Here is a 25,121-nt window from a genome sequence, read left to right as displayed (position 1 = left end):
TCACTCATCCGCAGCTGTCTCCTGGTCTTTCTTCCCTTCCTCAGGACCTCCTGAGTCTTTCAGATTTTGACGAGCAAAATCCTCAAAAACCAAATTTTCATCCTGAAAACTAAAATTAAACAAAGAACATTTTGATCATGGCACACTTGCAATGAAATCTCAAGCAAAACAGATCTTCTTTTTGCAACAAAGGAACCAATGGAGAGTTTCCTGCATGATGAACACAGAACCCCACCCTTCTCATAGCTGTTCAAGGAAAATCTCTTTAACGGGCAAAAAAGCAAAAACCCAAGAGCAGACTACACACCCACTATATCCATGCATGCATGCACATGTGAGTGCATGTATGTACACATGTGTGTATGTGTTTGTGTGTGTGCCTTAATACTAGGAAACAAAAGGAAAACTAGGGTCGAAACCTGTGTCAAGAGCATGAGGTGTGTACAAAATGACCCTAAAAGAGGTTGTGCCAGATGAGAAAGTCACAGAACACAGGGCAACATAGGGCAGTGGCTCACCTTTCCGTTGCCATAGCTGCGGCATGGAATGAAAAAGAGAGAGATTAGCATAAATTTTGTATAATGGCTGCACCTGGAAAATATCTTCCTTGTTTAGTGATTTATATTTGGGGGAATAAAAGGTCTGGATACATGCATTTCGTGATAATGGCATGTAATTCCTTCTTCTTTGCCTTTTCCTGCTTGGAGAGCCTTCTCCCTGCATTTTCAGCCATCGCTTCCTTTTAAAGTGCCACAACCCTCACCTGCTCAAGGGGACAAAGCCACCATCTCACCTCTAGAACCCTGTCCCTGGTTGGCCTCACTCTTTCTGATGTCACACTTCTCTTTTAAAGCATCTCTCCCTATGTGCCCCTCATTCCAGATCAGAGTCCCCAGGTGCTGTCAGGATCCAGGCTGGCCCACCTCAAACCGTCCCCACGTCCAGCTCTTGAGGGGTGATCCCTGGGACTCATGCTTACCCAGCATCCCCAGCAGTTGGGGTGGGCACTAGACCTTGAGAACTACCTCTGGCCCCTCTCCATTTCTCTGTTAGCATATTGATTTTCATTTCATTGGGTTATATTCTCATGTATGTTTTGCAGCCCCAGTTAATTGCTATTCATTTGGGGTGTTTTTTTGTTCCTTTTTAGTTTTCTGCCTCCCTAGTAAAGTACTGGTGCAACCCTCAGTGGTGAGCCAGGAAGAACGAAGTGATGCTAAACAACTCCAGATGGTTTCTCGGGAGCCCCGTGCTGATGGCAAGCCACTGCTCTTGTGTCTCGTGCCCACCTGGAAGCCAGCCCTGAGAGGGAAGTGTCTGTGTGGGCTGCTAACCACAGGAAGCCTACAGAGAGGCTGACTCATCAAAACATCCCCTGGGCAAGAAGCCTCCTGGACCCCCTCAGCGATGAGCATAAAATTATACTAAGTGGGACCATCAGCCCGGAAGAGAATCCAATCAACACCCTGCGTTCCACGTGGATGCTCTTGACAGGGGACAATAAAAGCATGGTAGTATTTCTACAGCACTTACTACACGCAAATTTATTGGCCCCTGGCCCTGGCAGAGCTTCTAAGCCACAACCTAATGCTTCCACTGCTTGGAGTCTGTCATCTGGGCCAGAGAGCAGGGACCTAGGCAGGTAAGACATGAGCACACATCTATGAATAAAACGGAGTGACTCATACATCTCTGGAAATCAGAATTACGAGGCCATCGGGTGACTTGTCCTTTTTCCCTGAAATCTCATAGTATAAAAGACCATTGGTGAGTCCAGATGTGTGATATGTTCGATGTAAGGACCAGAATGACTGGAACATGGAAATGTCATACCCAGAAAAGGAATAATGCCACTTCCCCCCAGCTCAGCCATAACGTCTGTTCACAGCTGCAGAAAACAATTTCACATAAACTGTGACATCTCCTCAGGCCAGAGTTTTAAAATAGCCTTTGAAAATGTCCTTGAAAGAGACCAGAATGCATCTCAATCTCACGTAGTTCAAAATAGTATTTTAATGACACAAGCATAAGTGAATAAAATAAACATGGCTAGACTGTATGCTTCCCCCGGGGGAAGGTTTTGGCAAAGCACACTGAGCATTTGAATCCAAACTATTTGGAAAATATGTTTGGAGACAAAATATTTTTGAGACAAACCCAAATGAATCTGGGGCCCCTTCTACTGTTCAGATGCCATTTCATTATCCATTTCATAAAAGCTAGATATAAAGTATAAGAAAAAAAAGGAATCCTGCTTGCTTACACCACTTTTACTTCAAATGTTCCTTACTGCTGTAACTGTGAGATTCCCTTTCAGGCAGGTCCATTCCTCTGTCCTGACAACTAAGCCACTTAACACTCAGTGGAGAATTTTTCTCAGAATTTCCCAGATGGCACCTGTATTATTTTTGCTGCTTCGTCAATCTTTTTTAAGAGACCTCTGTTGAGATCCAATTCACATAGCATACAATTCACCATTCACGTGTACAGGCCAATAGTTTTTAGAACATTCACAGTCGCATAAGCATTGCTTCATTTACTTTTAATATCTGTACGAGAGCCAATAGAGTTACAATTCAAAGGAGCCACGGTGTCAGGACCCCAGCCTGACCCTCTTTCCTGGTATTTTCTATCTTCTCATCACAATCTCCACTGTCAAAAACACTCATCTTCCAAAGGCCTGCTAATGTTTCCAAATGAAATGCAAAAGCCTCAGGCTCTCAAATTTATTTTTCACCTTAAACTTTCTTTACATCTAAACCTAGGTCTGTTCAACAGGAGACCCTATGCTTTTAAATCATTCCTGACAAAACCTAACAAGATTGCCCATGTCTGAGCCCAGGCTGCTACATCCTCCACACCTGGCTCAAGACTGAGCATGTGAGCACACCTTCTCGGGGCCAGGCACCTTGAGGATGACATGGCCATGCCCGCCATGGTCGCAGGTGTGGTCAGGAAAGACTAGCAGTGAATTTATAATCAATCTGAAAGTTGTGAATGACAGAGAAAGTCAGGACGCTGCGGACTGACCTGGGTCCTCGGGCTGCGGGTGCATGAGGCGGAACGGCACTTCAGTGGCTACTTCACTACAAAAGAGAAGAACGCAGATTGTTCTCACACACACAATTATAAATTGCACAGGATTCAGTGAGATTCAGAGCAAAACAAACGAGATGTCAGGAAGTGATCAAGTAGGAATTTTAAATGTATTCCCTTGGCAGGTGGTCCAGAAACTTCACTTACGCATGGCCGAGGCGTCTAGGATTTTCAGGTTCCTTTCCTCCTGGTTATTAGTTTCAGTGACACCATATTGTGGTGGAGGACAGGTGGAGAGAGAATAGTTTTGAAAAATATCCTTTGCAAAAATGTACACAATTTGTAGGTGTTACATCTATGTAAGGCTGGTGGGTTGGGGATCGGGGACACAGTCTCTTGAATAGAGAACAGAATAAAGGTGAACAGAGATCACCAAATTCCAGAAGCTAAAGAGCTTTGGGGCAGATTGGAATTTATATAAAAAGAAGGAAGAAAAGGAGCCAGGAAGGAAAGCAGAAAGGAAATCTAGACAAAGGGAGAGTGGAAAGGGTGTGTGGGAGTCTGTGTGTGAGAGAGTGTGCTTCACCTAGGACCCACTACCTCCTGCCCCGTGGTTACCACTTTGGTCGAAGCACATGTTTACAAGGCCATGTCACCACAGCCCAGTACAGACATACAGATGGGGTCTAGAAGAAGAGGTGTGCCCTGGTTCCATGTGAGGGAAGGAAACGGTAAGAGTCAGGGTGAAGGAGTACGTAAGTTCAGTGCCTGTCTCCAACATGTCTCACCTGCTGCCTCTTTGCGCATGGTATGAAAGGCAGCTGTCACTATTCACAATAGCCAAAAGGTGAAAACATCCCAAATGTCCACCAAAAGATGAAAGGACCACAAAATGTGGCATATCCATACAATGGAATATTATTTGGCCATACAAGAATGAAGCGCTGACACACGCTACAACATGATGAACCTTGAAAACACTATGCTGGGCGAAAGAAGCCAGACACCAATGGACAAATATTGTCTAATTCTGTGTACAGGAAATGTCCAGAATAGGCAAACTTTTGGAAATAGAAAGCAGATTAGAGGTTGCCAGGGACTAGGGAGAGGGGCAAATGGGAGAGAGCTCAGGTTTTTCTCTTGGGATGGTAAAAATGTACAGGAGCTCAGTGGTGGTGACAATCACACAACACTGTAAATACACCTGACACCACTGAATCGTATACTTTCAAGGGGTTAAAATGGTAAACTTCATGTTGTGTATATTTTATCAAACACACAGCCACACAAAGGCAGCTGCATGGAGTGTACCAGTTTCCTGAATGTGTGTGTTTGTGTCCTTGCCCAGGTGTGTAGGCTCAGCTGTGGTCTCAAAGAAACATCCCCACCTCTTGGCCAAGTTTTGCATGATGCACCCGAAAGGCAGAGGGCATGGTTTCATAACGGCTCTGAGCACAGCTGCCAGGAAATCAGGCCCCACCATGACTGTTTTGAACCCCAGGTTTGTTCCTTTGGTACCCTGGAATCAAGCGGAGAAGGAAGGTGACAAGGCTTACCTGGAGGTGAAATCTCCCAGAAAGCTAGGAAACAAAAGCAGACAGGGCTGTGGTGACTGCCCACCATGGTAGCATGGCCCCATTTCCCATTATTTAGAGGAGGAATGTGTCCCAGTCCTGTCCTTCACTCACAACTTTTAGGATCTTTGTGTCCCTGAATATTCAACTCCACTATTCCTCTCCCCTTGTGACTTCTCAAGTGGATTAGTTCAAGTGAGGAGGCACTTAGGTTCAAGCCCTACTGTTTAAGAATAAACCACAGATCAGAATTTCTCTCTTGGCCACAAAGATTATTGTAAGAGAAACTCTACTCTGCTTTACATCCTCTTGGAGAAAATGAAAGAAAACACTGTACACCTTGAAAAACACACAACAAATACAAACACTGTTAACAAAATTTGCAAAATCAACCTATGTTCTACTTTGTTGCCCCCAACCAAAATTTGGGCAACTCTTCATCTACTCAGGATTACAGAATCTATGCCTGGACTTGTCTTTGATGGTTGAACTAACCAAGGCTCATAGAGGTTAGAGGCCAGAGCCATTGGCAATGGAATTTGAAAAGGAAAATGAGAATTCAAAGTTTTCCCTTTTTAAAAATATGTTCATAAAATTAATTTTAGAGAGATCAGAAGGAAGAGGGAGGAGCTGCCTCCTGCAGGCCTCCTACTGGGGCTCAAGGCCACAACTCCAGCATGTGCCCTGACCAGGAATTTGAACCAGCAACCTTTTGTGCATGGGACAGTGCTCCAACCAACTGAGTCGCATTGGCCAGGACTCAAGTTTTTCTCTTTTGGAAGAGGTTTTAAAAATGGATGAAATTCATTTTATTAAAAAATATAAAACCATTTCCTCAGAATTCTGAGATATCTGTGCTCTTGAATGAAAAGGAAACTCCCAAATCCTGTGATTACACATTGGGAAGAGACGGAAAGGTCTCTCCCTTATGGACGGATGCCTCCCTGAGATCTATGAGGGTTCCCTTGATAGCCACCATTCTTTCCTGAGGTTCAGTACCACACTGAACTCACCATCCTTTTTTGCATGTCAACTTCTACCACATGAGCATAGGCACACCCACTCTTGTCATGTGGTACTATCAGTGCACATATTTCATCATCTACTTTTCTACCTTTTTCCATGTGCTGTTTTATCAGACAGAATTATGAAACTAAATCAACAGAGTCCAAAACTCTACTCAGTAATTGGTAGAACTTGTGGCCCTTCCTGTGCTTTCTGTCTCCCCATCATTCAGGAAGGAAACAATTTAATTAAGGCCAAGACAGGGCCAACAGAGTGGTGGGATTTGGACACTCACCCTGACACTGTGAGCTTCACCTTGATCTGGTAAGACACCAGGATCCCGAGGACGGTCCGGTCTATGCCCTCCTTTATGCTGCACAAACAGAAAGGAAAAGTAGAAGAATGCAGGCGAGCAGTGGAAAGCAAGGACTGGGAAACCAACCCCGCATCTCCACGCAGGAACACCATCATGGGGGCGTCTTCTCAAGGAACTGGTAAACTCAACCAAGCTGTCAAAGTCCTAGAACTTTCTATACTTGGGGCAGGGGGATTCCTCTCCTGCTTGTAGCTTGGTGTTTCCGCTCTGGAAGTTCAAGAACAGGGTGTGCTTCCTGGTCCTCCCTGCTCTGCCTGGCACTGAGTCATCTCCTGAGCTCCGAGGACTCACATGGTGCTGGAGGCAAGATTCGTGTCCTCGTGCTTGATTTTCCCATCCAGGGCGATGCCCCTCCGTTCTCGGTTGTTGGCCAGCAAGGGCACCAGCGTCAGCGTCGTGGTCAGAGTACTGTTTGGCGGCACTTTTTCTCTGCAGGAAGGTAATCAGAGAGACGATTTGGCTAATTGCTCTCACAGCCGTAAAGCCACCATCCGTCCCAGGAGCCCCTGTGTGCCATCCAGCATGTTCCAGATCAAAGCTCCCTGCGACTCATTGGAAACGTAGTTCAGGTGCCTGTGCATTTGCCTGACAAGAGGCAGAGGAGTATTACTGACAACTCAAAATAGGCTGCCAGCAACAGTACGACATTTCCTCGAGTCCCTTGGTCTGCTCTAATCACTGAATTCTAGAATGTTCTGTGGGGTTAAATGATACCGACTGGCCCAAGGGTCAAGGACCACACCGATCTCCTCTTGAGACTGTGAACTACACAGTTGGCTGCAGGGCCACCTGTCACCAAAAACTGTCACTCTGAGGGGGGGGGTGGTCAGCATGTCCCCATGGTGGTGGGTTATCGAGAAGGGGAAGGCGAGGTCCTCCATTTGTGAACTAGAGACTGCACTGGTTTGGATTCAGAGCAGCACATGCTCCCAGATCTCCTCCATGGTCAGTCCGACGGGGGTGTTCCCACCATCTGACAGACACAGGGGACTGGTACCAAAGCGTAGATTTGAAATGGAGCTGGGGACACAGCAGCATGTTTCTCCAGGCCAGCAGGACCCAGCTCATTGATCCCAGTGGCTCTGCTACTCATCTACACACTGACACCAGGCCACACTGAGCCATCAGAGTGGCCTTGTGCCTCTTCCCCGCCAACCTTATGAGCATGTAGGCACTCTCAGGATCTCCATTTTGCAATCAGGGAAGCATGCCGGGCACACACTGCACCTTCTCTCTGACTGCTGAGCTCAGAAGAGCCAGTAGCCTGTGTCAGTCCTGTGTGCTGCCTGCACACCCCACACCCCTGTATCTGGCCAGGGGTAGGCGGGGCTGGGCCCTAAAAACAGTGCCCAGGAGTGGGCCTCAACCCTTTCCTTAGCCTGCCCTGAGACAGGCTGGGAGTCTGAACTAAACTACCACCCTCAGAATAGCTTCCCTATTTGAGCCCCCTGTGGAATTTCAAGCAGCTGTGGCTTCTCTCACCTGCAGTGTGTACAGGAAGCTCCTGGGCATGCTCATTACAGAATTCTGCTGGAGCACAAGATGGCCCACACCCTCCCATCTGGGCCCTGTGGGAACCTTCTCTCTCTCTCTCTCTCTCTCTCTCTCTCTCTCTCTCTCTCTCTCTCTCTCTATATATATATATATATATATATATATATATATATGTATATGTATTTTAATTGATCTTAGAGAAGTAGGGAGATGGAGAAAGAGATAGAAACATCAATGATGAGAGAGAATTATTGATTGGCTACCTCCTGCATGCCCCCACTGGGGATCAAGACCACAACCTAGGCATGTGCCCTGACTGGGAATCGAACTGTGACCTCCTGGTTCATAGGTTGACACAACCACTGAACCATGCCAGCCGGGAAGGAACCTCTCTTAACACGTTTGGTTTGAGCCACAAATGACAAAAGCAGAAATTATATCCTAAGGGGAAGGTAACAGGAAGAGGGATGGCCAGCAAGGCCACTTCCCAGGCCCTTCAGGACCTGGGGTTGGATGGTGGGCAATAGCTTGTGAATGAGGTGTGACCTGGAGTGATGGAGGACTACTCACTAGAGTCCAGCGAGCCCCAGGGTTCAAGGATGAGGGCCATGCTCTGCCGCCCTCGCCTTCTGAGTGGTTTCTGGTCTGAGACCCATTAGCACGTTCCCACCTAGCTTTCAGTCTCCCTGCTACTTCTTGAGGGTGGGCGGGGGGGGGGGCAGGGGTTGCAGGCTAGATTGGTTCCTAGTTTCCTGGGAATCATTTGATCCAAAAATGTACCAGGAGCTGAAAAGAGAACCAGATTATGGGGTATATTCGGGGAAACTCAGCTGAGGATCGTTCCCTCCTATTACTGTTGAACATATGCCAAAAGGTGAGCCATGAAGACTCCTAGGTCACAGTGTGCAAAGATGCTCCTAAAAGAGACCCTAGGCTTGGTTGATGAGTTATGCTTCTTTCCTGCATAACTGCATCTGCTTTGGGCAATAGTTTATCCCAAAGTTACCTTTGGGTAATATTATCTTGCCGAATCAGTTTGTCTTTCCTCATCACCCCCTTCCTCTAACCGTGGTAATATTGTTTGCATACATCAGTACTTAGAACATGCCAGCTAGACAAAGACCTTCCCAAGGGATCCTCCCTGGGGCATGGGGTTTGGGGCTAACCCCCAGACACCTGTGCGTTTAATGATTCTATCTGCCTGCCTAGCACAAAGCAAGAATGGGTAGGTCTCTCCCTCCACCAAGAAGAAGCCATCTCAGTTTTGATTCTAGTAAAGGGAGAAAAGTCATTTGTGATAAGGGGCTGAGAATTGACCCAGCATGGTAATCCAACTGGTATGAGATGTTCAAATTGAGGAGAAGATCAAAAGATAGAGAGCCCTCCCTGGGCTGACAGACTGAGTATCTGCTGGGGGCAGGGAGGTAAGGAATAGTATCAAGTCTCTAGCAATGTCTTCCAAGGATACATAGAAGGTCCAGCTGTTCCCACTGCAACATTTCTATGCTTATTTCCCTCCTCTCCATCACGTCTTAGCTTGACCGATCTCTCAGAACTCTTGGGAGTGAAAACGGAATGGAGATGCTAACCCTCTTTGCAGCCCTTTAAGTGAGAAAGGGGAAGGAAGTAAAGAGCTGGCGAGCTAGCTGAGCATTCACTTCCCTCGTCAAAGGGGAACTTGACAAAGAAGCCTGGGCCGCCCAGGAAATAGAAACCCAACAGTTACTCACTGTGCTTCCTCCTGGGCCACTGGCTTGACGTAATAGTCGCTCGAGTAGAGAACCACATTGGCCACTTGTTCCACTGCAGAGGGAGGACAGGGGTTGGCAGTTCATGTGGGGTCCTTCATGCAGGTGCCTGGTGCCGCCTGGCCTTCTGGAGATGCGGTTGGTCTTCCTTCTCTAATGCTTCTCAGGCTTAGATTTCTCAGCTCAAAGCTTAAAGGCTGAGATTTCTGAGGCCACTTCTGTTTACCAATATAACTTGATCTGTGACAACTCCTACCATGAGCCAGTCTCCTAAAACTGTACCTCCTGGAGGCCCCTCCTCTCTCCTGAGCCCCTGATATGCCCCTGGGTATCCTCCCAAATCACACAATCTTCCAGCATTAAATAACTCATCACTTGCTCTTCTCCTCCAAGCCCACCCCTTCCAGCATTCTCTTACTGAAGGAGCATCTCCTTTCAGGTGTCCAAGCCAGAAACCATCTGGAGGCCCCACAGGATGAGCTTGTGGGTGCACATGGTGGACAGGAGGGTGGGCTCTGGAGCCAGTCTACTTGAGTTCGAGTTCAAATCCCAGTTTAGCTGTCAGCTGTGAGTTACTTAGCACCTCTAAGCCTCAATTTGCCCATCAGCAAAATGGGAGTGATAACTGCGTCTAACTCATATGGGTGTTGTGATGATTAAAAAGATTATTTTTAATCTCTACTAAAATAAAAATTGAGCCTAGTTGGTGTGGCTCAGTGGTTGAGCGTTGACCTATGAACCAGGAGGTCAGGGTTCAATTCCCAGTCAGGGCACATGCCCAGGTTGCAGGCTTGATTCCCAATGTGGGGCATGCAGGAAATAGCTGATCAATAATTCTCTCTCATCATTGACATATCTATCTCTCTCTCCCTCTCCCTTCCTCTCTGAAATCAATAAAATATATATATTATAATAATAATAAATAAAAATTGAGGATTAAAAGAAACAATTTGTTTGAAGCACTCAGCACAGAGTCGAAAATTTAATTGCTTCTTTAAAAAATTAATGGTGTTGATATTAGCATTCATAAAACTTTGAGAAATAATTTTAAATCAAAGTACCAAATGATACTTTTGCAATCATTTTACTTTGTATTGAACACTAAATAAATAAATCAGGTTCTATAAGGAATTAAAGGCATATGAACTAAACCAATATAAAACAAGCCGTAAATTAAACATTCATATTAGCATTAGGAACTACCTAGAATTCCTTAGTATACATGCAGCAAAATTCCTGAACCTTATCAATGACACTTAGGGCGACCCATCTTGGCCTGCCTGGGGCTGGCCTCATTTTAGCCTGAAAGTCCTAGGCAACCTGGAATGGTTAGTCACACTAACACACAAAGTTACCTTTGTCTTAGTCATCAAATGTTTGAGTTGGAAGCGAACTTGGAGGTGTCCCACCTATGTCATTCTGTCGTGTCTTTTTTATGTAGCCTATATAAGACCATTATATAAGACCATCTCCTGCATGTTGACACCCTTTGAGCTGAGGAAGTGTCAGAACAGCAAGTGGGAGGCGCCTCTCCTGCAGTATTGGTGGGGCTTAGCCATCACCTTGTGGGGATTTAATATGACCAGCAACAGTAGCATTTTACCATTTACAATCCCCTCACAAAACCCAGGGAGGTAGACCAGGAGTCCCTGCCATGAATGCCAGTGGGGCTTGGAGAGGACGCGCAGAGCAGAGCCCTCAGGAAGCCAGTGTCCTCAGGCCAGTGTCTTCCCACCATGCTGTGCTGATCTGTCAACTCATCACTAATCCAGGAGGAAAACTCCTGCCTCCGCAGTCCTGAGACCTGACACTGGGCCCCTCCAGAAGATCACCAGTCAGGATGTTGTCCCCAGACCAAAGGTAGCCTTAAGCTGAGATGACATCAAAGGGCTTTCCTCCCTGTGAGGCCCTGCTGTCCATGACAACAGAGGCAAACAGGTCGGTCCAAGGACCCAGGAGGGCCTTATCTGACCAGAAGGGAGACCCTCGGGAAATAGGACTAGTTTGAGAAATTCCAAAAGACTCCACCCCTCCAGCTTTGAGCAGAAGGTCCTACCTAATGCTTTAATCTTCTTTACTGTCTTCTCTGTGTTGTTGGTCACAGTCACGGTCACAGAAATGGGTTCCCCATGGAAGTAGACCTGAAAATGTTAACAGGTAAATCAGAAAATGGGAACACAGTGTGGAGATATCTTTAATCTCGTGGCTTTCTAAATTCATCTCAATTCTTTAACTAGAATAAAACTGGCTGGATCCCCATACTTTCAAGGAAGATAAAGTGACAACCATGTGTCTCCTCTAGAGGAGGTTCTGGAACACACTCTGCCCGTCTGTGGGTGCTAAGACGGAAAAGGTGACTAACACAGAGCAAAGCGAATTGCCCGGAATACCCAAGTCCGAAGAGTCACTGCAGAGTTAGCCTTGGGATTTTGGGTGGAACCATAGGTTATTTGGGGCAGAACAATGAAATGGAATGAAATCACTGGGGTAGAGCTCTCCTCAGTGGAGGTGCCTGTGTAACCTGGGTCCAGGAAGGCAAGCCCTTGCACATGTGTGAACACACATGCTTACACGTGCATACATGCACATGTAGGCACACACCATGTGCACACAGAGTATTTAGGCTCTTGCCAACATGTGTGTGTGACTCTTGGTGACCAGAGGGGCCAGAGACAGCCTCAGCCAGTGGTTCTCCACCTTTTTTGTCTATGACACACCTTATAGATGATATTAACCTGTGTCATGGCCACCCCCTCATGGTTGAATTTTCCAGGGAAGTAAACAGTTTGCAATACCACACACATTGATGCCACACTAATAAATGAGGCCCATGGGCAGAGAGGGGTAAAGATAGCCTGGAGTCAGGGTGTGACATTCTGCCCCTCCCACGGCCAGTTGGTCAGGACTGACAAAGAGTGGAGTGCAAGTCAGTGTGACCCTATTCTAATGGTCACCTTTACTAGCTCCAAATGAAGAAAAAGAGCCAATCATTCTCATAGGTTGGTACTTAAACTGTCCCTAGAAACACACCCACAGCAGTTAGGGCACTGGGCGGAGCCCACCCCCAGACCTGCTCCCACACAGGGCACAGTAGTGCCCATGGGTTACCTCTTTGTTCAGGGAGACTGCGAGGTGCAGGGGCTTGTCGGACATGAAGAACTGCCAGGCGGCCTCAGCCCGGGGCTGGGGACCCACCTTGGACGGCGCGTGCTGTACCTTACGGATCAGTAAACGCACAGAGCTCCTGTGGACGGGAAGTCACAGACAGTCCTGCAGTTAGTGCCTGGGCCTCTTCAGAATGGCCCCCAGGTCTCTCTCCCAATGTCATGCTGGGACCCAACAAACAGCTGAACCCAAAGAGGGATGGGGGAGGGGCCCAGGGACCTGGTTTCCAGGCCTTTCTCTGTGATTTCACCAGCTGGGCCACCTCCTCTGGAGGGAAGCTGATGTGGGAATTCATGTCACGTGCTTTACATGACATGCTTCAAACGTGTGCTCCATCACTGCTACTCATTACTATGGCAGCGATAGGTGTGTGCTGAGTATGAGGAGAAAGTGTGGGGGACGGAGTTAGAAACTGTGTTCAGGTACAAGAAGAAAACAGGTTCGGCTGGAGTGGCTTAGTGGTTGAGTGTCGACCCAAGAACCAAGAGGTCACTGGTTTGATTCCCAGTCAGGGAACAAGCCCGGGTTGTGGGCTCAATGCCCAGTAGGGAGCATGCAGGAAGCAGCCAATTAATGATGTTTCTCTCTCATTGATGTTTCTATCTCTCTATCCCTCTCCCTTCCCCTCTCTCTCTAAAAACAAACACAATAAAAAAAAAATTTTTTTTTAAAGAAAATGGGAGACCAGGCCTGGGAAGATGAGAGAGACTTGAGGTATTGCTCAATGAGCAGAGTTTCTGCTTGGAGCAATGAGACATTTTGGTGTAACTATGCTTACACGACATAGTGAATATACTTAATGCCACTGAATTGTACATTTGAAAATGATTAAAATGGTAAACTTCATGTTATCTATGTTTTACCAAATGAAAAAATGACAAAAGAAGAAAACGAAAGAAGGAATCTGGAGGTTTCCAGGATCTTACAGGAGCCCTTGAGGTTGCTAACTCCCATCATTCTCTTTTGGTTTCCCCCACAAATGATCAGTCACTGATCCTTCGGAGCCTGTGGAGAGGTTGTCCCAACTGCCCTGGGCTAGGGAGGCTCCATTATCCTCAACCCGCAGGCCCCCTGGGGAGAGTTCTGCCATAGACACAGACCGAAGGGTGGTCTCTTACCCACTCCCACCTGGCCCCTCATGAAGTCCCACAACTTACTTCTTGGGAATTTTGTCCTCTTCATCATTGGTGCTGTCTGTCGCGAATGCTTTGACCTCGAAGTCAACCCCACAGCACTGCAGGGACAGAGAGCAGATAAGATCAAGGTCAGCACCACCCTTCTTGGATGGGTTATATGGCACTTGGGGGTGTCACCTGGCACCTTCTCTTTTGGTCTCGCCTTATCCTTTTCAGGTTTTGCCATCAAAATGCCATTACCCAGCATCACCCCGGCATTCTTAGCCATACAACACCTTGCTTCTAGTCCCCCTGCTCTCCCACCGTGTGCGTTTCCTGCACAAGCCACATCTTTCACTAGTCTACCATGGGCACACACGATTCCTTCTTCTGAAATGCTTAATGCTCCTCTTTCTCTCTTTTTCATATTTGACAAACTCCTGTGTATTCTCCAAGCCCCAGCACAAAGGTCTCCTCAGCTATACGGCACTGAGACCCCCAGGCATGCAGACGCCCCCTCTCCCAGGCCTTGCTGGCCTCAGTTCACACTGAGCTCTAATACTTCCTCTCCCAGGATGGACTGAAGGATGGCACTTTGTTTGACCGGCACAGTGTCCCCCAGTCCGATTTAGTGACCTCGTCTTCCTCCATCTGGGCTGCCCACACCCTGTTTTCTGGACCAGTGGCTTTCAAATGTCTCACCACCATGGTAAGAAGTCAAATTTATAGTGTGGCCCAGCAAATAGACATGCACATGTGAAACAACTCCCATAAAATACCCCTGAGCTTTGCTGCATGTGAGACACTCTGAGATTTCCCCTTCTCTTCTGTTTCATTCTGTTCCACTTTTCTTAAACGCCACTACGGGTCCACGGCACTGATTTCACAAACCTCTACCATGGAGGCAGGACACTCACATTGGAGAGCATTGGCCTGGACACCTCCCTAACTGTCACTGCACCCTCCATCCAGGGGTAGATCTGCCACTCTGCCCTCACCTGGCATGTGTCTAGCTCCCTCCCCCAGGTACCCCAGATGCCAATGACTCTTCCGCCAGTAATCCTAGGTCCCAGTACCTTCCATTCTCTCCTCCTGTCCCCTGTCCTCCTTCCCTGCCTGGAGTCCCTAGTCCACCATGGTCACTGCTCCCCTGCACAGATTCAGCCCCTTTGCTTCTCTGTTGGTTCCCAGCTCAGGTTTGGCCACTCCAACCCCATTCTCAGTGAGTGGCCAGAACGATCCTTTGGAAACCCACCAGGGCTCCCATCTCACTCAGAAGAAGTCCGAGTCTACACCACGATCCCTGAGGCCTTTCACGATCTGGCCACACCTCCCACAACTCTCTGATGTGGTCCCACATTTCACCCCTGCTCCTCCCGCTCCAGCACACACCATGCAGCATCTCCTCTGCCTGGAAGGCTGTCCCCTAGGAGGGAATGGTATCTCCTTTACCCTACTAGAGAGGCCGTCCTTAAACATCCTGAACAAGCACCCTCCAGACTCCTTTGGCCTCCCCCAGCCTCTTGCTCTCCAGAGCGCCTGGCATCCTCGGATGCACCATAGGTACTTGCTTCTTGCCTGTTTCTCTCCATCAACCTGTGAGACCTACGAGGGGAGGGATGCTACCATTTGGTTCATAGGGTTGCTCATGGTTAATACTTGCTGAAGACTAGTGACAGGTTCATTAGACTGTCTCTCCGTGTATGTTTGAAATTTTCCATTAAAAAAGCCATTTTTGAAAGTGTTTTGAAGGAAGGAATGAATCCATGGCATTTCTTCTTGAACCCACCTTGCCCGTATCCTGCGGAGCTGGCTGCAACATCACCGAACAGGGCAAGTAGTCAGGAAACTGTGGAAAGAAACAACAGATCACTTCTTTCAGAGGTGATTCCACGTGGAATGTAGGTTCATCGTGCAAAAACTAGAAAATGAGGATGAGGAGCAGGCAAAAGGAAACACATGTTCACGCTCGACCCCAATACCCAGAAGGATGTCGTGAACAGGACCACCCAAGAGTCTTGTGTACACCGGACACACAAATATGCATGGGAGGGTGTTTTTCAGACATGGGACCCTGTGATGCGGGTGTCCTGCCATCTGGCTTGCTCATGTCACTGACCCTCAGGATGGGCTTGTGCTAGGACAGTGGTCAGCAAACTGAAGCTCGCAAGCCACATGCGGCTCTTTGGCCCCTTGAGTGTGGCTCTTCCACAAAATACCACATGCGGGCGCGCACGTACAGTGCGATTGAAACTTTGTGGCCCATGCGCAGAAGTCGGTTTTCGGCCCTCAAAAGAAATTTCAATCGTTGTACTGTTGATATTTGGCTCTGTTGACTAATGAGTTTGCCGACCACTGTGCTAGGACGATGTTCCTGCCATGAGTCACGGCTCTGTGCCACCTCTGCTAGGGCTCCCAAGACACCTTTGTTGGCTGTTCTTGACTTTTTTTGCCATGATCAGCAATGTCACAATAAGTACCCTGCCTCATCCCCCTCAGTACATGTCAGTCAATTCTAGAGACTACTCTGCTGGGAAGGGAACTGTCAGGTCAAAATCACACTTTTCAGGTTCTATGCACGGGACCACCCAGGACCATGAAACATTGTTAAAGTGACTTCTTTAAAAAGCGTTGTGATAAAATATACACAACTTAACCATCTCGCCACCCCTCCTCTTGACCCCCAGCTCAGTGACCTCAGGAGGCTTTTAAACTTACCATTTTATGGGCGCAGTCCAGTGGCATTCAGAATATTCACACTGTTCTGCACAATCCTCACCATCACCTCCAGAACCTTTGCATCATCCCACACCGAAGCGCTGTCACCATTATCACTCACTCCCCCTTCCCTCTCCCCCGCCCCTGACAAACTCTATTCTGCTTTCTGAATCTCTGGGTCTGACCACTCAAGGGACCTCCTATAAGAACCATCATATAGTATTTCTCTGGCTTCTCTCACTTTGCACAATGTTGTAGCGTGTATCAGAATTTCCTTCCTTTTTTAGGCTGAACCATGTAACTTTGGAGGAGTATATACCAGTAATCGTAAGACACACTAGCAGAGTTCACGCCAAGTCTCAGAGGACAAGCAGACTGGCCCTTGGGGAGCCAGGTGCTCCCAGGGAAGACACTGCCTTGAGAGGTGAAGCGATTTCTCTGACATGACCCACAGAGCTATAGACAAGGCTTCTTATTTCACTAGATCTCCTGTCCCGTAAGGAACTCTTCCGTTTAGAATTCCTTGGGACCAGCGGAGGGCACTTCTTTCTTTTTATAGAAGTTAAGGAATAACATGCGCATGTAATTAGGTAGTCAGATGAAGGGAAATATTTAAGCCGGTGGTTCAAATGGTGCCTTCAAAGGCTGAGAGGCTATTTTCAAGGGCTTAAAAAAAGACAACCACAGCCCGTACAATCTAGAATTTCCTCCAAGGGTGCAATTTGAAGGCCCACAAATGTGAAGTCACTCCTGTACCCTTTCCTTTGCTCTGGGTCACATTACAAGGTGCTGCGGGTGAAGGAACCAGGGTAGGGATGTGCACATGGTAGGGGTCACCCACCGTGAGTACAAATGGGTACGTGTTGGCCCCCAGCTTCTTGATCAGGCTCTCCTGCAGTTTTGTGGGGGCACTCACAGCCCCCACAGGAGGGAACACCTGGACCCGAGAGAAGTACAGGTCCCTGCGGAAGGTCAGGCCCATCACGTCGATGTCTTCCTGGCCGTAGCGGAAGGCGCACGTCACGGAGACATACACTGGAAGGCAGGCAAGAGAAGGGTGGGTTTGTCCGTCGGCTGAGTGAGCATGGGCGACCACTGACACCATCAGTCACAACGTCCGATCTTTAGCTTCTGGAGGGGATGGGGTTTGAGAACGATACCACCCAGCTGGGCCACACACCTTTCCCAGGGCGTGTGTTAATTACTGTACAGGGGCATGTCAGAGGACTGGGGGCACCTCCCAAGAACCCTGTTACTTTGTCACCTGACCACACTGTTTCCTCCATCTCGCCACTCGTCCTCTTGACCCCCAGCTCAGTGACCTCAGGAGGCTTTTAAACAGAGCAGGTCGCTTGGGTTCTGAGAGGAGGATGTCTAGGTAGAGCTGAGGGCAAAGGTAAGAAGCAGAGGGAAGCTGTGCCAGGGAGCAAACAGGTCTGTGCCAGAGCTGGACGCGGTCTGCGAGAGGAACTAGAGAGGCTTTTGAATCAAGTGAAGAGATGGAGTCGAATGCGGGAAGAAACCCCTCTTCCCATACTGCTGGGAAATAAGCATGCTCTAAGTCAAGCATGTCAAACTTGCGGCCCACGGGCTGCATGCCTCATTTATTTGGTCCGTGTAAGCCTTTGAGTTTGACATGCTTGCAGTGGCCACTGCTGGAGACTCAATCTGATTGAGAGATGTAAATTGTGCCCAGTGGACCAAAGAATCACATGAACCTACACATGTTACCACTGTCGTTAATGTGGTAAATAAAACCACACATTGTTCTAGAACATAAAGCATACAAAAGTGGTCCCCCATGTCCTCGGGAGTTAGGTGAGCATTTTGACTGTGTTTGTCCCAAGGATAAGAGACACGGATCGCTTGAGGTGACCTGGTATTACCTCGGAGCAGGAGCCCTTCCCTGGCGAGGGCACCATGAGGAGGGAGGAGACAGCAGAGGTGGCAATGTTCAGCCCCATTTGGCCAGGCCCCCTCAGTGCTGATGGCCCCACATCTGACATAGTTCCCAGGGCCCATCCAGGGTTAGGAACAATGCCTCATGGTTGCCAGTAGCAACCACTTAAAAAGGCATCTTCAGAATGGAACTGAGTCTGTGACATTGCCACAAGGATAATTCAAATCTGTTCCAATTTAGTTTATGAACTGTTATTAGTGCCAAATTACCTGCCACGCATCTCAACTGCCAGAATCTTCAAGGCAGCTGTGATGCTGTGGTTCAAAACCACCACAGTGAGCAGCAGGGCAAACCCTGCCTTCCTGCAGCCTCCAGTTCCCCCTTTCGGAGAAACCCACCAAGGAGCCCTCCTGCGGTTGGCCGTGGCATAGAACTACGTGACGTGGGGACACGTGCAGAGTTGATGGAGCCAACAGACCTGGGCTCCGGCCCTGTCACCATTTACTTCTGCCGACTCAATCACCTGGCTTCCCTGAGTCCTCAGCTTCATCTGAGAAATGGGGACAGTGAGCTCTGCTGTGAGCAGGACCCGGCTCCTGAGGATGATGGGCAGCACGGTGTGCAGGAGAGCCCAGCGGCGCCCGGCACTCCTGCCACACAAACACCCCTTCCCAGCGCCAGCCCAGACCAGACCACTGTTCCCGGAGGACGAGAGCTTCTCACCTCTCTTCCCCTTCACAAGCTCAGGATCCACCAGCACAACACCATCTATAGCAAAGAGAGAGAACAGTGAGGCTGGAGGAGACAAGAGATTTTTACTTGCACTTATAAACTATGTTCATCATAGGAAAATTAAGCAAAGAGAAAAAAGCCACCTAAATTTCCACTCCCCAGAGATCTCCATGGTCAAGACATTGGTACAGAATTGTTTTCCAGATGTATATGCACTTACATGAATGTTTTTTGGTTTTTTTTATATTTTATTGATTTTTTACAGAGAGGAAAGGAGAGGGATAGAGAGTTAGAAACATCGATGAGAGAGAAACATCAATCAGCTGCCTCCTGCACACCCCCTACTGGGGATGTGCCCGCAACCAAGGTACATGCCCTTGATCAGAATCGAACCTGGGACCCTTGAGTCTGCAGGCCGATGCTCTATCCACTGAGCCAAACCGGTTAGGGCACATGAATGTTTTTACTAAGGAAAAAGAGAGATCCTACTACACATACTATTCAGTTAACTGCTTTCCTCACTCAACAATATTGCAAGCATGTACGCGCGCACACACACACACAGTGTACTCATCATTTCAATGGCTACACATTGCTCCAAAGAATGAATGTAGCATAATTTTTTAATTACCCCCCTTCTTGTTAGGGAAGTTAGGCTGCTTCCAATGATCTCCATTATAATGAATACTAGAGGCCCGGTGCACAAAATTCGTGCACTCGGGGGGGAGGGCGCGGGGGGTCCCCTCAGCCCAGCCTGCACCCTCTCGCAGTCCGGGAGCCTTCAGGGAAGCAGGCCTAAGCCATCAGTCGGACATCCTTAGCACTGCCACAGAGGTGGGAGAGGCTCCCACCACCGCCGCTGTGCTTGCCAGCCATGAGTCTGGCTTCTGGCTGAGTGGTGCTCCCCCTGTGGAAGCGCACTGACCACCAGGGGGCAGCTCCTGCATTGAGCATCTACCCCTGGTGGTCAGTGCACATCATAGCGACCAGTTGTTCTGCCGTTGGGTCAATTTGCATATTAGCCTTTTATTATATAGGATCGCAATGAGCATCCTCATAGACACCTTCATCGGCACCCATGGTAGACCTGGGTTGGCCTTTGATAACACACTGCCAAACCACCTTCCAGAGATGGTTTTGCTGAGAGACATGCTCATCCTCAGTGCCTAAAAATGCCTGCTTTGTACACTCCTTTTTTCTCTTTCAATAACTATTTGAGTTGAAATAATTATAGAATCACAGAAAGTGGCAAAGATAGTACAGAGAAGTCCCTGTGCATCTGCCATTCAGTTTCTCCCAGTGGTTACATCTTAGATAATTACAGCACAATATCAAAACCAGGAAGCTGACATGGATACAATGTGTGTATAGTTCTGTCATTTCATCGCCTGTGCAGAGCTGTGTGTCCACCACTGCAGCCTGGGGACAGCACTGCTCCCTCGCATCAAGCTTTTCCTCGGCGGGCGCTTCCTTTAGAGTCACACCCCTACCCCTTTGGCCCCTGGTAACTACTAGTCAGTTTCCCATTTCTATAATTTTTCTCATCTCCAGAATGTTAAATAAATGGAATCTACAGTACATGGCCTTTGAGACTGGCTTTTTCTACTCAGCACAACACCCTGGAGATCCTTAATCTGTTGTATGACTCAGTCATTCCTTCTTTTTTATCACTGAGCAGAACCTCATGGTAGGAGATGCCATAGATTGTTTAACCTTCTTCATCCATGGAGAGACATTTGGTTCGTTTCAGTTTGGGGCTATTACAGACAAAGTTGCTATGAACAAATGTGTACAGGTTTTCGTGTGGACATAGTTTTCGTTTCTCTGGGGTAAATCAATGCCCAAGGATACAATTGCTGGGTCATAGGTGAGTGTATGTTTAGTTTCTTAAGAAACTGCCAAACTATTTTCTAGAGTGACTGTTCCATTTTGCATTCCCACCAGCCATGCGTGAATGAACCAGTTTCTCTGCATCCTCACCCACATTTGGTGGTGTCAGTATTTTTAATTGTAGCCATTCTGACAGGCATATAATGATATTTCATTGTGGTTTCAATTGGCATTTTTCTAATGACTAATGATGTCAAACATTTTCCCATGTGCTTATTTGACATCCATATGTCTTCTTTGATGAAATGCCTCATGTCTTTTATCTATTTTATAATTAGATTTTATTTCCCTTTTACTGTTGAATTTTGAGTTTCTTTGTATAATCTAGAAATGAATCCTTTGTCTCTTCCATACTCTTAAAAATTATTTCCAATCAGGCAGTGGCACCTCATTGATGCTTTAATCTGCATTTCTTTGGTTAGATTATTAACAAGCTGATTTTTATAAATACACAACAAGTAGTTGTCTGATAACTTAAAGGAACACCAGCATGAAAATTTTACTCTAAACTCAACTTACCCACAGGCTCTACTTGTTCAACATGGTCTATATAGTCCCTCTTCCCCAGGTAGATGGTCACCTGTGGGAAGAACAGGTATGGATTCTAAATGGCCAAAGTACAGTAACCTAAGGCATTCATCTTAAATATCAGCAACAACCAAACCTTTTAATGAGTTTTGAGAAGAGGAGTCACTTGGGTCTGCAGCCCGCCCATCTCCTCCTCTCCCCCTGGGTGGCCATGGACAGAGATGATGGACTGAAGGTGAGGGATGTACTTTACTTCACCTCATAAATCTGCTCCAAGGAATCCTTCCCACCCGTTTGGATACACCCTGTTCTCTCCACGTTTACCCATCAAGCCCAGGTCTGATATCAACCAGTCAAACTAGTTGAATTAACTGATAATACTTTAGTAGAAAGTTACACCTATGCAAATGAGGCTTCTCCCACCCATTTGCATTTTAAGCCTTTAATGTATAGTTGTGAGCGAAAAGATTCCCCTCCGTGTGAAAATAAATTCTAGACTGAGCAAAGAGCCAGGAGTTCGGAGAAGTCTCTGAAATCCTACCAGATGCGCTTCCTTACAGGTAAACCTGAACCTATGCTCTGAGGGACAGGGTTGGGTGGAGCTGGGGGCAAGGGAGATGATCATTGTCTCAGCCCTCATCCTGTCCACCTCCACGCCCCTGGCAGCAAAGGTCTCTTTACCAACCCTCCTGTGGGAGAGCACAGGTTGGTTCACCACCACTTTAACTGGAGGTACTGTGAGTGCCTCGATGGTAAGAATTCTGCCCGTCAGCCATCACAGTACCTACGACAGTACCTGCTACGTAACAGGAATTCAATCAACATTTGCTAAGTGCACCAGTGAATGGGTGCACCCTGGCTAGCCCCCTTCTTCCCTGAGCCTCTTAAATTCATATTTTTATTTCCATAAATACCCCAAATCATTTTTGTTGGCATTAAATCATCTCCTAGATCTACCCTCTCCCATCAGATGTCCTGGAGTTAATCCCCAAGTCTTAGGTTATTTGTGTGATTGATGTTAAGGCACCTGAGAATAGCATAGCCAGGTGACCAGATGGGGGATGAGAGGTTGGGTGGTGGGGGATGCTTTCTGGGCAAAACAATTATGTGTACGAAGCCCACAGTCAAAAGGATGCTTTCATCTGCAGGTGAATGGTCACTGAATGGGGATGCAGACTGATGACAGAAAGGGCCTTAGGGGAACTGATCCTAAAGAATCTAGGAAGATAGTGAAGCATTTGTAGCTGGATGAAAAACCTGCAATTAAATAGCATTTAGAGTGTTTATCTTATACCAGGCACCAAGCTAAACATTGTGGCTACATTGTTTCATTTAACCCTCACAACTCTGTGAGATGGGAATTAACCCAGTTTTACAGAGGAGAATACAGAATGTGATCACATCAGCAGCAAACTGGAGAATGAACTGGCAGGTTTGGAGAATGAACTGGCAGGTTTGGAAAGAAGGCCAGTTAGGCAGCTGAGATGGTCAGGAAGGGGAGGACTAAAGAGTGAGTGTGAGGGAAGAGGGCTGGTGACAGGAGTGAGAGTTATCTCCGTTTTCACGCTTTGGCTGTGAAGGTCAGCAAACTAGAAAGGGAACAAGCGTCAAGGGGAGTTGGTGGTGCTTTTAAGGTGCATGCGGTCAGTACTTGTTTTGCTGCTCAGGCAAAGTCCTGGTAGAGAAGGAGAGGCTGCAGATGTAGCCCAGGAGGGAGGCTGATGATGGAGGACTCTAAGGAGGTGGTGGACCATGAAACTCAGGGTATGAGTAACATGAACCTCAGATGGGAGCAAAGGCACCTCTTCCGTGGGAGTAGGAGGGGAAGGGAAAGGACAGGGGCAGATAGAATGAAAGGTTGAGGAGCACCCGACGTATCTCCCCAAAGAATCAGAGCACTTGATGAAAATAATGGAGTTCCTCAGCAAGGAGAGGAGAGTAGCGAGAGACTGGGCAAAGCCTGATTCCCTTGTGTGACACCATAAAGATCAGAGAGTTTTTTGGATGGCCCAGTATAGGCTTCAGAAGTCAACTGGAAGAATGACCTAGAGCTACACTGTCCAATACGGTACCTACTATTTACAGGTGGTGACTGTATAGGTACAATACAGCCATTCCAAATGGACATGTGCTATAAATGTAGACTGCACACCAGAAAATGCATGTAAAATATGTTTTCAATAATATTTATCATTTACATGTTAAAATGACAGTTTTTTGACATATTGGGTTACTTAAATTTAATATTAAAATGAATTCCACCTGTTTCTTCTTACCTTTTCAATGCAGCTATTAGAAAATTTAAAATTACATATGCAGCATTGTATTGATGGTGCTGAGCGAGATGGATGGCTCCTAAGAAGCCATCAAATGGAGCAAGGAGACCCCATCCATGGAGGTTTTGGGGTGGACCTTCCCCTGTCTCCCCTACCAGGAGGTTCATAGGCACATCTAGACCAGCTAATGTGCCTCTGATGGAGCCAATGGTGGCATTATCTGTGTCTAGTATGCTGTTTGCCGGGATATTGGTGGCCACGCAGCCACAGGGCAGCCTGGTGGAAAGGGAGCGGCCGGCCATGTTCCCTTACCCAGTGGCCCTGAAGGCCCAGCGAGGTTGAGAGCACTGTAGGTGCACTGGAGTAGAGTTGTGTCGAAGCAGCATTAGGGCTTTCCCTGGGCAGGGAGGTGAGGTGATAGACAAAAGGCCAAATAGTTATTGGCAAAACAGTGTTTGAAATGGTAAGTCATGGGTTCAAGGCTGGCTAAGAAGAGAAGTAAAATTGGGGGTTGGGTTAGGAAAAGAAGTAAAACTGGGGGTTGGTTGCAGAATGAGTGAATAGGAAAAAATTAAGGGTCTCAGGACTAAAGTCTTGCTGCAATTGAAGAGAAGTTGTGTTTCTGCCATTCACTTATTCACTTATATCTCATTTATCGTCCATCTCAGGCAGAGATAGAAAATAGACATAGAGCTTCCTTTGGCCTCACAAGTTCTTGGTGTTGATCATATCTATTCTTGAAAAGGCTCCTTTAAAAAACAAATAAGCAAACAAGCAAACATTTCCACAAGCCACTCACTTCTGTGCCACTTACTGATTTGTCCCGGGAGATCTTCTTGAAGATAACATGGTGTGGTGTAGACTTACTGGTCTTGACGTTGGCTGCCATATTATCTGTCTCTGGCAGCTTCTTCCACTTTGGGATGTACGTTGGGTGTTAGGGGGCTGGAGAAAGGTAAAATCAATCTTGAATATAAAGTCAAGAGCATTCTGGGTAGAAAACCTACTTGTGAGATGCTGTACCTCCATCAGACATTTCCTTTTACTGCCTCAATCTCCATGTTTGATTTATAAATAGGGTCCTTGTCTAATTTGTGTGGCCTGGCAGTGTGCTATTTTTAAAGCTGTGTTTTTATTTTTATTGCTAAACCTCATTTTTTAAAAATATTTTTATTGATTTCAGAGAATAAGGGAGAGGAGAGAGAGATAGAAACATCAATGATGAGAGAGAATCACTGATTGGCTGCCTCCTGCACACTCCACACTGGGATGGAGCTCGAAACTTGGGCATGTGTCCTTGACTGGAATCAAACCCAGGGCCCCTCAGTCATTGAGCAAAACTGACTATGGCCAGTAGACCTCTTAGTAGACCTCTCCAGGAAGTCTAGCTGGCTTCCAATGAGAAGGTTTTCCATCTTAAGGTTTTATGTCTTATGGCAATCCTATATAATAAAAGGCTAATATGCAAATCGGCTGAAATGCGGAATGACTGGTCACTATGACATGCACTGACCACCAGGGGGCAGATGCTGGGCTCACGGCTGGCGAGCACAGCAGCAGTGGC

General features: G+C 47.3%; 1 protein-coding gene across 1 annotated transcript; it reads right to left on the bottom strand.

The window, feature by feature from the left end:
• SAG (S-antigen visual arrestin) lies at positions 1–24,491 on the bottom strand (the record flags this gene model as incomplete). Its single annotated transcript, XM_080668698.1, has 14 exons — positions 24,372–24,491; positions 21,273–21,333; positions 18,855–18,899; positions 17,073–17,266; positions 15,303–15,362; positions 13,556–13,632; positions 12,342–12,477; positions 11,290–11,374; positions 9,216–9,288; positions 6,283–6,420; positions 5,911–5,988; positions 4,593–4,616; positions 3,018–3,086; positions 1–109 (listed from the first exon to the last, which is right to left on the bottom strand). Exons 1-14 carry the CDS (start codon positions 24,444–24,446, stop codon positions 1–3), a joined length of 1,224 nt encoding a protein of 407 aa, XP_080524824.1. The 5' UTR covers positions 24,447–24,491.
• Positions 24,492–25,121: the final 630 nt, after the last annotated feature.

Source organism: Plecotus auritus, assembly GCF_963455305.1.
Source record: "Plecotus auritus genome assembly, chromosome: 5".
NCBI classification, from domain to species: Eukaryota; Metazoa; Chordata; class Mammalia; order Chiroptera; family Vespertilionidae; genus Plecotus; species Plecotus auritus.
The sequence above is the reverse complement of the archived record's forward strand: the minus strand, read 5'-3'. Positions and strand labels throughout refer to the sequence as shown.